The sequence below is a fragment of the Pyxicephalus adspersus genome, chromosome 3 (assembly GCF_032062135.1).
Source record: "Pyxicephalus adspersus chromosome 3, UCB_Pads_2.0, whole genome shotgun sequence".
Lineage (NCBI taxonomy): Eukaryota > Metazoa > Chordata > Amphibia > Anura > Pyxicephalidae > Pyxicephalus > Pyxicephalus adspersus.
The window spans coordinates 53,816,701-53,834,593 of NC_092860.1; the positions used below are offsets into that span (position 1 = coordinate 53,816,701).

General features: G+C 37.1%; 1 protein-coding gene across 1 annotated transcript; it reads right to left on the reverse strand.

The window, feature by feature from the left end:
* Window positions 1-183: 183 nt before the first annotated feature.
* On the reverse strand, window positions 184-14,168 carry SMIM7 (small integral membrane protein 7). Its single transcript, XM_072404654.1, has 5 exons — window positions 14,070-14,168; window positions 8,509-8,550; window positions 7,030-7,082; window positions 3,975-4,065; window positions 184-2,740 (listed from the first exon to the last, which is right to left on the reverse strand). Exons 1-5 carry the CDS (start codon window positions 14,093-14,095, stop codon window positions 2,725-2,727), a joined length of 228 nt encoding a protein of 75 aa, XP_072260755.1. The 5' UTR covers window positions 14,096-14,168; the 3' UTR covers window positions 184-2,724.
* Window positions 14,169-17,893: the final 3,725 nt, after the last annotated feature.

A 17,893-nucleotide genomic window follows, 5' to 3' on the forward strand; every position in this document is an offset into this window, starting at 1 on the left:
TACCATGTATGCATACCTGCTACAATTATCTATTTGGGATGCTTAAGATTTGCATATGGTCAACTTTTTTTTTCAGGAACAGTATTTGGGAACAGGGTACTAGTCTGTCTGCAAATTTTCATAGATAAATGACTCATCTTAAATAAATCTAATATTTTGAACAAATAAGAGGATAAATACAGACCAGGTCAGTTTTATGTTTATTAAAAAGAGATCTTACAGGAAAGAAACAAACAGTCATTTGAGAAAACTGTTCTATAAACACAAAATGTAGACAGAAATGTCTTCAAATCAATCAATAATTTACCCACTTTGACTACGACCAGTCAAAAATTGATGGTCCAGGATTAGCAACCTGACTTGTAAACATAGCTTATACAATATAACTAATTGAAAATCAGGCATTTATCAGAACCATAAAAATTTGAAATACACGTTTATCTACCTTGATATCTTATGGCAGATACCCTATTCAAAATATTGTTTAAAATAATTGGGATGTTGCTGCTCAGCCTAAAATTTAATATTATAAGACAAAGTCCTACTGTATACCCAAACAAAGCACAACATCAATTATTGATACCAACTTCCAGTGAAAACCTTTCAGGCCGAGGACTGGTAGGTCCTTCTAGCACCACATCTGGTAAATGTAAAACTTTTTAAAAATCTTGAAATTGTAGTTTTCAGGCTAAGCAACAATGTAAATTTGCAGCATAAGACATACGTGATGTGACAGACTCAGGGTGATGGACAACGATTTACACTGCATGCTGTCCCAAATCACGGAATGCTGTGCTAAGATATATCCTGCAGCATTTCTCAAAGAGATTTCTTCTAAAGAGATTAGTCAGCATAGATATCTAACAGTATTCTGGCTGATGTAATTTTTTTAAAATGTAGCACAACCATTTTAAAACAGCAGTGATGTTCAAGTGATACAAAAGATGTAGTAATAAATACAACCAAATAATTTTGCCCAATGCCAAGCATACACAATCAAATGTATGATTATTCTACAAAGGGTTGATATGTCTGATTGAGAAATATTGATTGTTTTAACACTTTGCACCAATTATTATTGAAAAGCTTTCAACAGAAATCAGCTAGATATTTCATAGGAATGTTGTTACTTGCTTTGTATTGAGAAAAGGTTTGTTCAAAACAATATTCAAGGCTGGAGAGGATAAACTTTCATCAATGAAGCTGGGTGATGCAGCAAACCTAAAATGGATCTGGTCCAGGATTCAAAATGTTTGCTAGCAAATGACTTTGAAGAAATCCATGCCAGGTTTGCTGGATCACCCAGCTTTACTGATGAAAGTTTATCTTCTCCAGCCTTGGAGAGCTTTAATAAATCAGGCTTAATGTTTTAATCGAATAGACCATCTAATCTTTAAAAAATGTCACATTAACATCCTATGCTAGTGTGTACCTAGCGTTAAACAGCATTGGGGGAGCCCGTTTTAAGACAGAAAGTCACAAGTTACTGAACCATCTTGGTATGGAATTCAACAAGTAACACCCCAAGGCTGTCTTTATCCTATATCGAGAAGGTTCATCCATCCTGTGGCCAGAAAGTGTTGGGAAATCCAACATTTCACATTTTCCCCCAGAACAGAAATGTATACTAAATTTTAAAAGTAGGCGTTTTCTTCCAATAATGGGCGACTTTCTATTTAGTTTTCCTACATTTTTAATAATGTCTGTAGGGCATTAAAAATAAAAAATTACAAGTTTTTTCCCATTGTAGGTATGTAGTGAGTTTTGCAAAACAAATGGAATGCATGCTGCCTTTTTCAAGGTGCGGCACAAGCATTGGTCGAACATTGAGATGTAGTGTGTTTGTAAGATGCATTTACAATGCCATTAACAAAAATGGCAACCAAGCCCACCTACACATTAGTTGTGTGTTGCTAATGCACATGTTTCTAAATGGGTTAATGCAAAGCATTAGTAAGACAATGGTGAGAAAGAAACTTATACCTCATAAGAAAAAAAAAAACGCTACGGGGGTTTTTAACAATTTGATAATTAACTAAAATAAGGTTCTGGTTTTACATACACTTTAAAAACAACATTTTAGAGAAAGACCAGACTTCATTATTGACAGATTCAGATTCTTGGTGTATTGTCCTATCAAACACCAAAATATTTAAAGGACTAGGTCTATTTACAAATAGGATTTGCACAGCTTTTCCACCAAGATATTACATTTTTCCAAACTGATTCACTTAGAAGAATTTGGAATGAAGTTGCATGAATCTTGAGTGAAAATGTTTATAAATAGACCCCTTAAACAACAAACAAATTATTAATACAACATTTGTCCCAGAAAAAGAAACATAACCTAAGAACTAGCATACTGTAAAATCATTGGGAACTAGTTTACTATTAAAAAAAAAAAAAAAAGACAGGACATATTGGTACAGGACATTATGCTATAATTATAATTTAGTAGGAGTATTACAGCTTATGATATTCAAGTCAGTCTTCAAATGATTCCAGCTAGAACTTACTATTTGATTTTATAATTTAAACCTAGAGCCATTTCAACATCACCAAGTTATGCAAGCCACAACTTTCTTTTATTTACAAGTATACAGAAAGATAGTATTTACAAACAAGCTGGAAACTTTTTACAGAAATATGCCTTGATGGCAGAGATAGGAGTTTAGGAACGTTTGTAGAAAATTCACTTAGTCCAACGAGTACTATTTGTTACTTTTATGAGCCAAATAACCTGAAAATAAAAAACAAACATGAATTACAAAATTACCAATAGCAAAAGGCATGTACTCTGCATTGAATGACAATATCAGAGAAAATGTAACCTATGGGGGTAACAAAGGGATAAAAAAACAAACATACATAAAGTTACACATTCTATCTCCTTACATCTACCAATAAATTGTAAAACCCAAATCAATATAAAGAAATAGATATGCAGTGAGACTTTTCACTTGTTGCTGCAGAGATTTAGTAGAATTTAAATATGACTGTCCAGCACATTATAATTAGTGACCTGTGTCCTTACTAATCTGTAGTCAGTAACGGAGCTGGTCAGACAAGTCCACTGGCTGTAGTTTCTGTAAGAGGGGTGTGGGGCATAGTATGGGAGAGGGATAATAAGGAGAAGTCATTTCCACATAGAAAATAAGTATTTTAGGGAATTCCTGGACAAATATCAGTCACAAGTAACATGATGAAATACAGAGCTTTTACTGGAAAAGTGTAAGAACTAAATAGGGCTTTAAATACTGAAGGCTAAATGAAAGCATAAAACAAAGCTGAAGCGCAAAGTGCAATTACTAAGAACAATCTATTAGATTACAGTTTCCTGTAGTCAGATGAATTTCAATTGGTAAAAATGGGCTAACTAACTTTGCCTTGATTTTTTTTAAGCTTAGAATTAGCATCTCTGCAGACTAGTGCAAGTTGTCAGACCTCCAATTTTCTTTTTCCCCTAACTCTATCGACTAACTAAATAATCATCATAAGGAAGACCCAATAGAAAAGGAAAATCATGACATAATAGCACATAATAATTGGTTCTTAACAAACGGTTCCCACCTTGCCCTAAGTGACACAAGCCTGGCCTCAATCAATACCTGCATGCTTTCCCTCTGGTTTTGGTCTCTGTGATTCAAGTCACCAGTACTCTTTACAATATAGTTAGGTGACAAAGAGCAGGAACATGCAAATATTACAATTCTTATTTTCTAATTTATTTTAAATAATTTAGGTGGTTAAGGATCATGTCCAGGGAAAAAGGGTCCAAATGATGTTGGTATATATAAAGTACCTATGCATTTTACAAACTCTGGGCTTTTTATTTATTTCTCCTTTCCTAAAAAAATAAATATAGTTTCTAGGATTCATATATAGCTAAAATAGGTAAACCTTCTATAAATACCTTTACAGTTACAGCAATTGTTAGAAGAACATTAATAAATAATATACCTGCACATACTTACACAATCATACAAAACATCATAAAAATGTTCCACAAAGCTATGAAAATTCGGAAGTATCGCAGACTGAGCAGGAATTCACGAATATTGTCCCCTGAAATAAAGGTAAGAAACAGAATATGATTATACATCAGGAATCATTGATATGAAAGACAAACATTGACTTCACTGCCTTGTAGTTTTTGTTTAAATGACAGTATGCAAAAACAGACTGGAGGAAAGAGGTGGAAAAGATTGGAGCTGCAATGCCACTTATACTGCGCCATGCAGTATAGAGAAGCGTGGCCGACCTGGAAGACTAGATGCCAGAGACAATGTGACGTCTGCACATGTTAAGAAGTTAAATCATCAGTGGCTGCCCAATAGCCAAAGAGGATCATGGTCGACTTTGAAGACTCAGCGGAAAAGAAGATGGCTTCAGGATAATGTAGGAAATTTTGGGCTGGGTATTACTGCAGTGCGCTAAGAAACAAAGGTAGATGAGGGATAATCAGCATTATATAAACATTTACAGATTATGGCAAACAGTTCACCAGCACCAAAGAGTTTAGTTCCAAAATTAGGTTTTCACAATGAATACTAGTGCTAGAATAAGTTTTGGATTATTATAGACTTGACAATGGATGAAAAGGTAAAGCTGAACTTTAGGTGAATACACAGTTAAACTACATACAGGAGTGGGGGTAACCTGCTAAAGAAATATATTTTTTTGTCCATGCCTTCTAAATGACTCAGGCCTACCGCATAACACTGCCAGCCTGGTGACCTGATTTTTCTGTTACCGTTTTGCAACATAGCTGAGTCACCTCCCTGTCGTCATTGGAGAATAAGGCCATTTTTTTTTTTTTTTTTTACTCCTTTCTCGTCAGCATGTTCCTTGACGGCATGTACTCAGGCAACTCATCTAGTAAAGAGTTTTATTGTACAAGGAAATTGAAAAATTATATAAAACACACAACAAAAATTATTGAAGAATGTACAGTAATACAAATAACATACAGATTTAGTTACTGTTTCCTCATACACAAAAAACAAAAACTAAAACATACATTGTAAAAAAAAAAATATACAACTACACTAACAAGAAACGGTGACACATATGTACCTACGTAGACAAGGTATACAATGACAGAAAGCTAAAAAAAAAAAAAAAAAAAACAGCAGAAGTCCAAATCTAATCAGAATTTATGTGCACCAAAATAAAAACGTGTATAAATACACACACGGCTCCTATTTAATGAGGGAAGCTGACATTCCCTCAAACATTCCCTGGTGGGAATCAGTTGCTGCTACTGAAAACACATGGAAGATTTCCAATAGGGAATGTGAGATTCTGTTTTATAAATAGAGATCAAAGACGTTACCATTTATGTTTTTATTTAAAAGACAATAAGATTCTAAATTCATTGTAAAGTCTACGACTTCAAATTAGTATGCAAGGGATATTTTGCCAATAGGATTATGTTAAGTATGCTTAAATCTTCTCTGCTGAACATCTACCTAATGCTGCAAACCCCCAAACCAATGTGTCACTAACATGTACAATAACAAAAATTTTGATTGTTTATCTTCTTTTAAACTTATTTAACTTTGTATATTGTAAATCTTTATTAAGGCCATGTACACACGTGCAATAATTGTCATTGGAAAGGATCTTTAACGATCCTTTACATCAACTAATGACTGCACGATACATGAAACAGTGCTGTACATATATTAATACAACCGAGTTCACAAGTATTTATTTTAAGATGCATGTTTCATGCCCTGTGGACCACTTTTCTGAACAGCTTTAGGTTTTTGCCTGGAGTACAAACACAATTTTTTACGAACAGGAATAATAACCAGTAGTGATAGTACTGTTACACATAAAATCATTTTAGTGGGCAATATCAATATAACAGAAATACTTTGTCTTATACACACACCTAGGTACCCCTATATATGCACATACACACATATTTATTACTTTGACAATAAAAAAAAAAAAAAAAAAAAAAAAAAAAAACAGTCCCAAAGGAGAAATAAAAAAATTGTCCTGGGCCATAGTGGGTGTATAGATGCAAAAGCTAAAGTTCTCAAGTCTAAACATTCAGCAAGGTAGAACCCTCATAACTGCTCAAATCTATACAGCATACTATAAAAAGGCTGCTCTACTAAATTATATTAACATAATAATATGGGCAGCACAGTGGCTCAGAGAAGCATGGTGTTTGCAGGTTATCCCGGTGTTTGCGTGGGTTTCCTTCAGGTATTCTGGTTTCCTCCCACATTTCAAAAACTTGTGCTTCCCCCCAAAATTGACCTAGGAATGTGTTGTTGACATATGACTATGGTAGGGACATTAGATTGTGAGCCGCTTAGAGGGACAGTTAGTGATATGACTGGTGTTTTTAAAGTGCTGCGTAATATGTAGGTGCTTTATAAATACTGGCTAATAATAATACACTACAGGTAGTTCCTGAGTTAAGGACATCCGAACTACAGAGGCCAGAGGCTGGGTGGGGGAGGGGGCGGTTTGCATGAAGAAATTTTTTGACTGAGGTTAGGGGTGATTCTAAGAGCTGAGCTGATCTGTAACATTTTGTAACTCTTTAATGACCAAGACAAACTCTGCAGTTTCATATCAAAGAACAGCTTGCTCCAGAAGTTAATGAATGTCTAGGCTCCATTATGGTTTTTTTTCTGCTTTGTTTGTGATTAACTCACATTGAGGATTTTATACAGTAACTGACACCACACTGCCTAATAATATGTTGAGACATACATCTGTCCTTATTGCATATAACAAAATAATGTCCCTGTTCTGACTTACATACAATTTCAACTTAACAAACCTACAGTCTCTATCTCATATGTAACCCGGGGACTACCTGTATTATTTTATCTAGTGAAGATGGAGTAGTAGTCACGAACCCCACCCCCCGATGCCTCAATGACCTCAATTAAAAGAAAAAATTCTGGAACCATGCTTCAAATAAAAACTCTAAATAGAAAAATCAGTTATTTATTTTGTACTAGTAAGGGTTCAAATATCTATCTAGGGATATATATTTACCTGTGGTTGCCACTGCAGGATCATCACCAAATCCTTGGGATTCCTTTTTCTTCCTGTAAATGTAAATAGTGGTAAGGTAAAAGTTGGCTGTGATTTTTTTCCTTATTCTAACAACCAGCCAAATACATCAAAAAAAATGAAAGGGAAATAAAAGTCAGAGATTAAAATGAAAAGCAAAACTTTAATTCACTACTCATGTTTCAGTTTTATTGTACAATCCCTTTTAAATACACTAACTAAATACTAATAAGAAACTAAAGTATCCATTTTTTGTGCCTATGTACTTGGCTTGTTTTGCCACATGCAAGGCATAGCAACTGAACATAAAAATATTATATTCAAATGCTTTACATTGAATTTTGGCAAAACAACCAGAGGCTGTGTGCCCAACATAAGGCCCATGGGGTACTGGCTTATGGTATGTCCCCTGCCACGTGCTAGGTCAGGTCAGCAAAGCAGCAGCAGGATCCAGATGTTGGAAGGCTCTCTGCATTCCAGCATTTAACACTGTGGAATCATCTCTTGCCAACAATAAAAATAAAGACCCGGCAGGATAGGAACATTAGAAAGTCAGCAGAGCAGGAGTGTGTAATCAGGTAAGTGACCACCGACTATCAATCCTGAGGGACAATGAGGGGTTTACCAGTATTGTCACCAACAAAAGAGAGCCCCCACAGCCACAGAAGTGAGCTACTAAGTTTTTCCCCCAAAGCTTCATCCCTCTGAGCCATTAAAAACTATTTACACAGACTGTAGCTTTAATCTGCTATTATTGACATTACCATCATAACTGTAACTACAACAGCATTATATATGGGAGTTGTGTCAAAGAAAAGACATATGGGGGCAAGGAACTGATCAGTATAGCCTGTGGTCTACCTACAGCTAATCTTCTCACTGTTGCGGACTTACTATGTTTTGTTCTCACCTGTGTCTCTGTATGGGGATGGATTTTGTAGAAGGTCTTTGTTTTCTAATGTCAGGACCTCCAACCAGCTGAGCAAAGATTAGCACAGTAGTCACACAACAAATTCTCACTCACTATCCTGAAGCTAGCAGTACTCCAAATCTCAGACAGATATACAGCTTTGAGGCTGTAGGTTTGAAGTGTCTAAAAGTGCACAGCTATTTTGCAAGAAAAATTCAGGACAAAAGGGTAGATTTTCAGAGTAACTCTTCACTTTTTTGTTCAGGTCCACTTATAATATTTACATTTGCTCATGACTGACCTTTTACTAAACCAGAAAATACTACAGGTAATCAATGCAAAGTGATGAAGAACAGACCAAGGAGCCAATAAGTCAACATGAGCTATAAATCATGTAAAACACTTGGACTGCACAGTCATGCAGAATCAATCTCATCAACACTCTGGTTACATAGGGCATTATTTTTTCAGTTTTAGCCATCAATTATACATTAGGTGAAGGTGCGGTTCTAGTGCTGCTCTGATCAATGGTGGTGGAAAATTAAACTTACAGTTTGAAGTTCAACACAGCTCCAGCATTGGCAAGCAAAGTCCTGCAAACGAGGTATGAAAACAACAGTGAATAAAACTGTTGCAAAAACATCAAGGCATAGGACATCTCAATGCATTCCTTATTTTTTTTCAGAAGTGTACAAAAAAGTAATTATGGTATTTATTACAATGTAAATAAACAGGATTATCCTTCATGGTAATACACAGTTATTTATTACTCCTACATGCAATTCCAATAGGTGAGGAAATACCTGCTCCTACTGGCCATACACAAAACATACCATTGACTATTGAACAAGCATGAAACAAGTGAAGTTGAAACCTGCTGTGGGGTTCTGTATAGCGGCTAGAATAGCTCATCAATGACAGCCTATATATTTCTTCTAATTGCCCTTGTGGGGGATATTAGTAGACATCAGAGAACTTTTCCATCACTTCCTGCCCCAGGGACACAACAGGAAGTCAATGTAAATCTCCCAAAGTGAGAGGAGCTCCCCTCTCAGATACTCCACCCACCCCACTACAAAGCTACAAGTATCTGGTTTACTAACACGTAGGCAAGCAGAAACAGAATGTGTGTTATCTGTAGGATCACTGGGTGAAAAAAGAAAACCACTGTAGCCCATTTAAGGTCAGGTAAACTGCAATATAAAGCAACTTTCGGTTTTCAGTTTAGATATGGTTTCATTTCTTCTGAAACAGAATTAGGAACTGTGGTCTCTAACAAAGAAAGACATCTCTAGGTGTCTGTGATATAAAGCGGAACTCCAGACTAGAAAAAAAATTCTCATTTTAATATGCATCTAAAGTTTCCTAGAAATCCTTTGGGAGAAGTCAGACAGAGTGAACAAATTACTACAGTAATGCCCACATAACAGGGGCAGATAATTATCAGATAATAAAAGTTAATAGACACAGCTTTGCTTAAATATGAAACGTAGAAGACTAAATCAAATGCTTCGTATCCATGTGTTTTTTCTATTATATACAGCACAGGACACTGGTCTGAGCGTTCCTTCTTTATAAGTATGAAGTAAGAGCATAATACAGCATACATGAAAACCTAATACATTCAGGAATACAGTCATTCAATAAGAAATAGCACAGCATTGTAGTATGAGCAACACAACATTACAAAAGCAACTGTACACTGTTAGCTGTGGTTTGTGTCCTAGGATTCGGTGTGTCTATGGAAAGTGTGTACACCATACAAAACATAGCAGCAGTGACTGACATCCCCAGCGTTTGTCTATGAGTCAGGAGGTCTAATGGTAAATTTGTCCTCTGTAGATAAGAGTATCCCTGCTATATTACCCCTCAAGGAAAATTCAGGGGCACACAGTGCAGAGGAGTAGGAAATAAAAGTACAGGGAGAGAAACAGGTGCGACTGAAAATCTACTGAACTCTGAAAGTGTATACGCTATGAATGAACTTCTCTAAATTGCTTCATTCCAATCTGTTAAATAGGAAATACAATGTACTTGTAAAATAGGAAATATTGAGTAAATCTCAAGTGTCTAGCAGCGCTACCCCAACCCTTGACATTTCTCCTTTGTGAACTACAAAACACCTATTTTTCTTTTTACACCATTTTTTTCTGTGGATTAGATTTTTTTATTGTAATACTAATGATCTTTCTATGGTATCAATGTTGTACTTCTATAAAAAAAACAGCAGCCTATAAAAGAAGCGTGTTACTGGCAGGATCAACAAAAAAATCATAAAACTAGTGTAGGCACAAAATCTCAGGACCAATAGACTGCAATATATATTGTATTATGTTTCTGTGTTTACATGCTTGTTAAGAAAGTGTAATACCAAATGGTAAAAAAACTGAAAAGGCCTCAGAAGTTTGGGTTTTGCCCAATGAACCCAAAGCCATAGAAAGAACAGACACATCAGGCTTCCACCCAATTTTATTCCAATTGGGGAAACACTTGCACCATGAAGACCTCGCACAGACCTGAGGTATTTTTTCAGCTGCTGCTTAACCATAAAACTGTACCTAGGCAGTTTTTTCCAAGACCATTTAATTTGGTGGTCAAATCGACTGTCATCAGCTGTCAGCTACTAATTCTGCCAGATGGGGGAGCTGTTGGCACTTGCAGCAAGGGGGTGGAGAGCAGGAATAGGGGGAAGCAGGGCCCGAATATAGATAGGACACCAGGAAGCAATGTTTTATCTGGGTATGCTCAGTGCTGTCTCTGTAGCGCAGCTGCTCGGTTTCTGGGTATTGTTATATTTGCAAACTACACAGGGGACCTTGTAGTCAGAAGGAGAGTAGAGAACAACAGCTTAAGGAAGGTTTAGATACTGAGAGAAACTGATGCTGTACACTTATCCTTACTTGCTGGCCATACCCTGTCCACCCTTTCTGGCTGAAAAAAAGCAGCACAGCAGCAGATGCAGTCAGTTTTCTGCCTTTAAGAAGACTACATGTCCCATGATTCCTTGCATTGTATGTCATTGATCTGCTCTCTAAAGCACACTGGGGTGGCTACGAAAAATGACATTCTGTAAAGAGCATGGATTGTAGCCACAGACATTTAAACAGACCTTCAATAGCTAAAAAGCTTAATTTGCAATTTCCTGGGGTATTTTATTCACTTTTAATATTTCCCTTGTCTCCCACTACTTTAAGGCTAGGTACACACATGCAATAATTATTGTTTGAAAACGAACGATCAACGATTATTCCCGTACATTTTTAACGATCGTATTGTGCACAATTCTGTACATGCTGTAACGATACGATCGTTTAAATATAATCCACCAATAATGTACACACTAGATACGATCGTTTGAACGATGCAGGAAGTAACATGTACAGGAGAAAGTGAATCACAGAACAATCCACAATCACTGAATGATCATACACACAATAGATTACGAAGGATCGTCGCCCAATCAGATCTGCCCGGTCATTCGTTTCCAGTGAGATTCCTCGTTCGTCGGCGTTGTTGTGCATTTTTTTTGTTAACAATTATCGAACGATCTGTCGTGGATCGTTTGTTTCCAATGACAATTATTGCACATGTGTACGCAGCCTTAGGCTGCCTCTCAGGCAAAAAGAGTGACATGTAATCTCACAGCCTCCTGGGATATCTATGTCACCTGTACAAGGGCTGTACAAATACACACATAACATTGGCAGCATCAACAAATCTTGTCTTTCTCATGCTCAGGACTGGCACTAGGATATTTGTGGAATGCCACCGTGAGACTGGGCACCATCTCCAGCATCATCGGGGGACGTGAAAGAGAGAAGAAGGATGATAACACAGGACATGAGATGAAGCAGTAAAGAAAATTAAGGTGAAGACTTCAGAGGATTGGTAAGAAAATGTATAAAATACTTAAAAGTTAAAAAGGTTAGGTGAAAAAAAACAGTGCATGGGCTGCTTTAAACTATGCACTTTCCCACATACAATATGTTTGGGGACTAACTGAACACATATTATTAAAACAGGCAGAAGGAATAAATCATATCAGGACATAAAACTAAATATACTTTTTTGTTTGTTTTCAACTTTAATCACTTTTCACAGTCGTTTCTACTTCTCTAACTTTCTTGGTTAATTTTGTAGGCCTTATAACAAATGTAATGAATAGACCATTTTCCATCCCTCCTCCACATATATTTCTGTCTCCTCTAGGTACTTTGTCATGCCAAAAGTTTCTGGGGTATATAGAATAATGCTAAGATTGGCAACCTAGCCAGGCCCTTAGGAAGCAGTGGTACAGGGACATTTCACATGAAGTTCTGATACCAAGATCAGATACAATCACAGCAAAATCCTGACTTCCTGCTCAAAAGTACCTGCTATATGTGTAAAAGGCATTAACACAAGCAGCTAGAACCATCTATCCCATTCTAAATACCATACTGCTGCCTAATAATTGTCACGCATAAGATTCTTAGTAATCATTTTGGATGACAGTAAAATGAACAAATGCGGTACAGGAAGACTGATTGGATGCTGTTGAGACGTCTGTTTGTTCTATGGAAATGGAAAGAGAAAAAATTAGTACCCCCTGCTTTCTTTTCACAGCAAAGCAATGACCATTGATAGCTATGGGTAATAAAACAACATCAGCTATATAGACGATATTCCAGTACACTTATATTATTTGCAGAGTGTCTAATTTTCATCTGTGGTTTATGCTTTATGTTTCAAATGTGGAGATTTTCATTCACACAGCTCCCGTGGAAGGTAACCAGAGAAATAAATCTGTGGCTGTATGCATTACATATGTACTAAAATCTATGCACTATCATCGCTGCGTAATATGTTGGCGCTTTATAAATCCTGTTTAATATAATTAAAATGGTTAAGGCTGTGAGACCTGTAGGTAACTCCAAGGTAAACTTGTAGTTATTATTAAACATTGAAGTGTAAGCATTATTAGGCGTAAAAATAGTTTTTTCTCATCAAAGGGCTGACCAGAACAAAGTAGGATGTGGCCATGTGTCCAGAACGTGTGTTGTAGAATTCATGTGGAAACGTCCACCACATACAGTATATTAAAGTCTTGGTGTACTCAGCAGCTTCCTAACCCCAAAATAAACAACATTTACAGGCCAAAATACATAGTGTGCAAAGAGTCCAGGCTAGCACTTGTAATCCTCTTAAGTATATTATGCACCGTAGAAGAAACATGTCGAAGGCGATCAGACTTCATACACGTAATAAAATACTCCATAAAGTCTATCGTGCAGAATGCACTCATATAATATTCCATGCATATAGCTGGTGCTTCATATACCATTATCCTGGTGTCATAATCTACAATATACAAATACATACCAAGATCTATAAGGACAATTCATACTGTTTTTTTTGTCCAGATATAAATGAAAATGTTTCATAACACATTTAAATGTGCAGATCAATGTACGTAGATGAGGATTTATTTGCATTTTGGAAAGTTTGATTAAGCAAAAAAGAGAATTTTTAAGTAGACTCATAGTTCATGGCTGAAATATATTATTCATACTTTTTTCTATTTACTTTTACAGAGCAAGTTTAATAGGTGCAAGGCAGAGGAAAGAGAAGGCAGATATCACAGAATCATAAAGTAGATCAGATTGGGTTTTTCCAGCAATCTATGAGGGAATGAAGGGGAGGGGTGCAAGCTGTCAGTGCCAGTGGGTATTAGTTGGGGGTTGGAACTTTAGACAACTTGCTTTGAGTCAGGAAGGTGTACTGAATTGTTGGGAGATGGGCTGGGGGGATAAAATGCAGCTAACAGGCAGTTTTGTTTCACTTGCTGGAGGTATAGGAGACGTAAGGACATGAGCATGCGCAGAACAGCCGCTTACTATGGGGGAGGGGATGTTGTCAAATATAGAGACTGTATTACAAATAATTCTATTGAGATGGGATTATGTTTACAACTACCAATACTACAAACAAGCTCTATAACCCCACATCGTGTATAAACATATAACGTAAAGGCAGTGACAGCAGCGGATAGCGGGTCAGCAGCCACAAAATGTCGTGTTCAACACCTTTCATCACCCCCCTTCATAAAACCCCACATTCTGCTCCTTCTCACCCGAACAGCAAGAGATCCCCGATCATTTTGCCACAACAGCAGCCAGCTCACCAGCACTCAGTTCTTCCGCTTTCCGGGTACCCAGAGATTGACAGGGACCAATCAGGACATGAAGTTTGTGCACATGATACACTTGAATATTATGTTGTCTCCATAAAGGAGCCATTTTGGGGTAGGTCATCGCATCGATTTAGAAGGAGTTTTGATCTTCAAAGAAATGGCGACTGGGGAAATAAAACGAGTCACAGATGCTATTAAAATGTACAAGGTTGTTGTCCCTCTAGTATCTATAGTGTGACAAATATGGGAACTTTCTTAGTTGGCGTGTGCTATATACACGTGAATGTTATACAGTTTCTTGATTGAAAGATTAGCAGAAAACACTGCAGCCCTAAATTCTCACATTTCACATGGAATTTGTATGTTGTCTATATCAGCCTTTCTAGAACTTTGTAACACTAGGAACCCTTGCAATAATTTTTAAGTCCCCAGGGAACCCCTGCTACAATTACTATATCCACATCTCACAAGAATGTCACCCATACACCCAAAAAATCATTGGTGTCACCTGAGTCTATATGATCGCTGATCAATGTAACATAGGATGTTAGTAACATAGTTCCCAAGATAACATGAATGTAACATGGGATTTTCCATGCCCACCATCGCCCCACCTTAAAATGTACAATAAAAACATTATTAAAACAGAAAATATATAAATGTGGAAGAGTTTGGGTCAACAGTTTTTTTTATTAGGGTTTAAATTTAATTTGAACTTTGTTTAGCTCATTAATCGCAAGCATACTTCAAGACTCAAACACCATTAAATAAAAATGATCATCTTGAATTATGTGAACCACGCATAATAATGTCCGCAGGCAACTTTAGCCAAACATCAGTTTATTTTATCATGTAAATCAAATATGATCTAGCATTCTGACCATCATAAATATGTGAAACAGCGGGTACCCACAAACCCAGTGATAAGAATGAAGCACATCAGGGTGGGCAGGAGGGTCACAGCTAAAGTAGATAAAACTGCTACAAGTCCTTAGTCTCCCTGTTGGTATGATTAATTTAGTCTTTTTAAATGTCAAATCAGTACATTTGACATTTAAAAGTCATTCTAATTTTAAATTTCCCGCCAGTCCCGCCCCCCAATGCACACACGCCGCCTGCACACACGTCGCATGCCCACCTCGGCATCTGCATCCCCTCGCCAGGGGACGCAGATGCAGGCTGGGTATCACCAAGTGGACACAGATGCTGGGCCAGCCTTACTGGAGGAGGGCGCAGGCTTGTGAGGACCAGGTAAGCCCTCAATTCAATTCGAGTGTGGCTTGGGGTTACCACTTTTTGTAATTAAATTTCACCCCGAGCCACACTCTGGATTACCGCCATGTAAAAAAATTACTTTTCTATCCAAGTTGCAGTTGTCATTGTTTGGAAAATATTTTTTCTTTTGTTTCTCATCCAACTGTTTTGTAACCTTTGTTCATGTTAAAATTTCAAAACTTTTCAATAAAAATATTGAAATACAAACTGCATTGACTTGAAAATGGGCCATACTCAATGCTGTGTACTTTTTTTTGCATCTCATCAAATTTCTCTGGACTCCTTACTGATAGTTCTGCCCTTCACTACTAGATGTTGTAGCTGAAATACCAGGGCTTGCTGGTGCTAGATTGGTGCTACATTAGAAAGCTACCTAAGAAGTATTGTTTTCAGCAAAGAACCACAGAATACTGAATACTTGTACTTGTACGTGTCCTTGTAAATGTCTTGTATCCTCCTTCCCACACTTGTTGGGTTGAAGTAACCCGATAAGGAGAAAGCTGTGGTTGTTTGTTCCCTGACAAGTCATGAGAAAGAGAGTAATTAAAATATAATATCATTATTATTAGTTCTTATTTTTGACAGTATACCGTAGTATAATGAGGAGGTTTAGCCAAAATGGGCTAATAATGGTCATATAACAATCTGATTGGTTAATATCAGTGGAAAATTGTTAGCTAAATATATCATTGAATTGAATGCTGATGCTGATATTTTCTAGATGTGCACAAAGAGATGTGAGCCTTTCTCCTGCTTGACTCTTCCCAGTAGAGAATAGAACAACAAGCACTTTCATGAGAAAACCATATGAGTGTTTTAATTCATTCTTTTACTATCCCTGATGCTTTTGGTGCCACAAATACTCCCACCTTGTTATCGATGTAAGGTAAAATCCTAAGTTTTATAGTTAAAAATTCAGGGAAAGCTTTGATTGGGACAACTAAGATAGGAAATCCCTTTACTTTGTGAAGATTTCCTCTAACTTTCTGTTGAATCTCCAAGACAGGGGTCTGCAAACTTTTTGGACTACTAGGCCATTTCAGGGGGTCAAGAAGGCACACTAAGCCAGAAGAAACAAGGTGTCCAAGGAAAGTTTTTTTTTCCAACCGTGACTGCAAGCGAGCAGCCTCAGTCTTCCGGTAGTCTCTGTACCTGTGCGTGTGCTTGGAATGAAAATGCCTCTTGATATTCGACCGCTTTAAAGTGCTGTTGGTGTCGTTGCACACTAAACACAGGGGTTTGTTGCCACGTTGGACGAAGAATAATTTGTCAGTCTATTGGGGGTTGAAGACACGGCGTTCGAGGTCAACCTTCTGGAGACTGGTAGGTGCTCGTTGCTTCTGCTCTTTAGGCATAGTAATTGGGGTTACAGTGCGGAAACTCGATGATATCGATGATATTGTGGGAACTCGATTAGGCCGGATCCAACAATAAATAACTAGGGGGGCGTTAGGCCGGACTGGAGTACTGGCTAGGCCGTATCAGCCCTAAAGTCTGGAAATAGCCTACCTCTGCTCTAAGACAAAAAGTAAGAAAAAAAATTCGAAGCAGGGCACCAAAAACAGGTTTTTCCTACCCAATCCAAAGCATAATAGGAAAAAAAGAAAAGAAATAGTGTAATATAAATAAATAATATGAGTGTGTATATAGTATGATATGAGTGAGTATAAGTGAGATTGATCATGTCATGCCTGTCAAAAAGGTGTGATTGATCTGGAAGACTTTGCAGCATCGCCCAGTACTTTGCACTCTAGACATCATGTATGGTCTGCCTAGCATAAAAAAAAAAAATTGGTTTTTCCTTCTAGTATGCCTTCTATACACGCCCCAGCAACAGAAAATAAAGAAGCTTGAAAAAAGAAAAAGTATAGTAAGATTTACTTTAATAAAGCCTTGTAGATGAAGCTCCTAGTTCTGGGAAGTTTGTTAAATCATTTTCAGGACCATCTTACTGATCATTGGTAGGATGTGACACCAGCACCACCTACAGGACACAGTGCATTTGAGCACTGAATAAATCTCCAGTAATCAAACCATATTTTATTAAAGATTAGAAAAACCTTCCAAACTGACTAGGTAAAATGGATCAAGTAGGGAGTTCCTGGCATAAATATGTTAAAAACACAGTTTTTACTTCAACAATACAAACATCTTAACAAAATTTACATTTTTTTTAAAATGCTAACAAAGAAGCATATTTAGGGTCACAATACCATCACATATGAATCAATTAGTGAGATGCTATAAAAAAAGTATATTTGCTGGCGCGTTTCACGGATAAAGTCGCTTCCTCAGGGGATTGATAGCATTAGAGAGTAGCGCATACAAGTATGCGGTAACCAAAATGGTGGTTGGACTCATGTATGCAAAAAGCACACCCAAAACAGTGTCGCAAAGGACTCTGGATTGGTGTCAGCGAAGTCAGGTCAGACTGATATTCATAAAGTCCCGCAGTACCGTGTATATAAACACCAAATACAACAGACCAT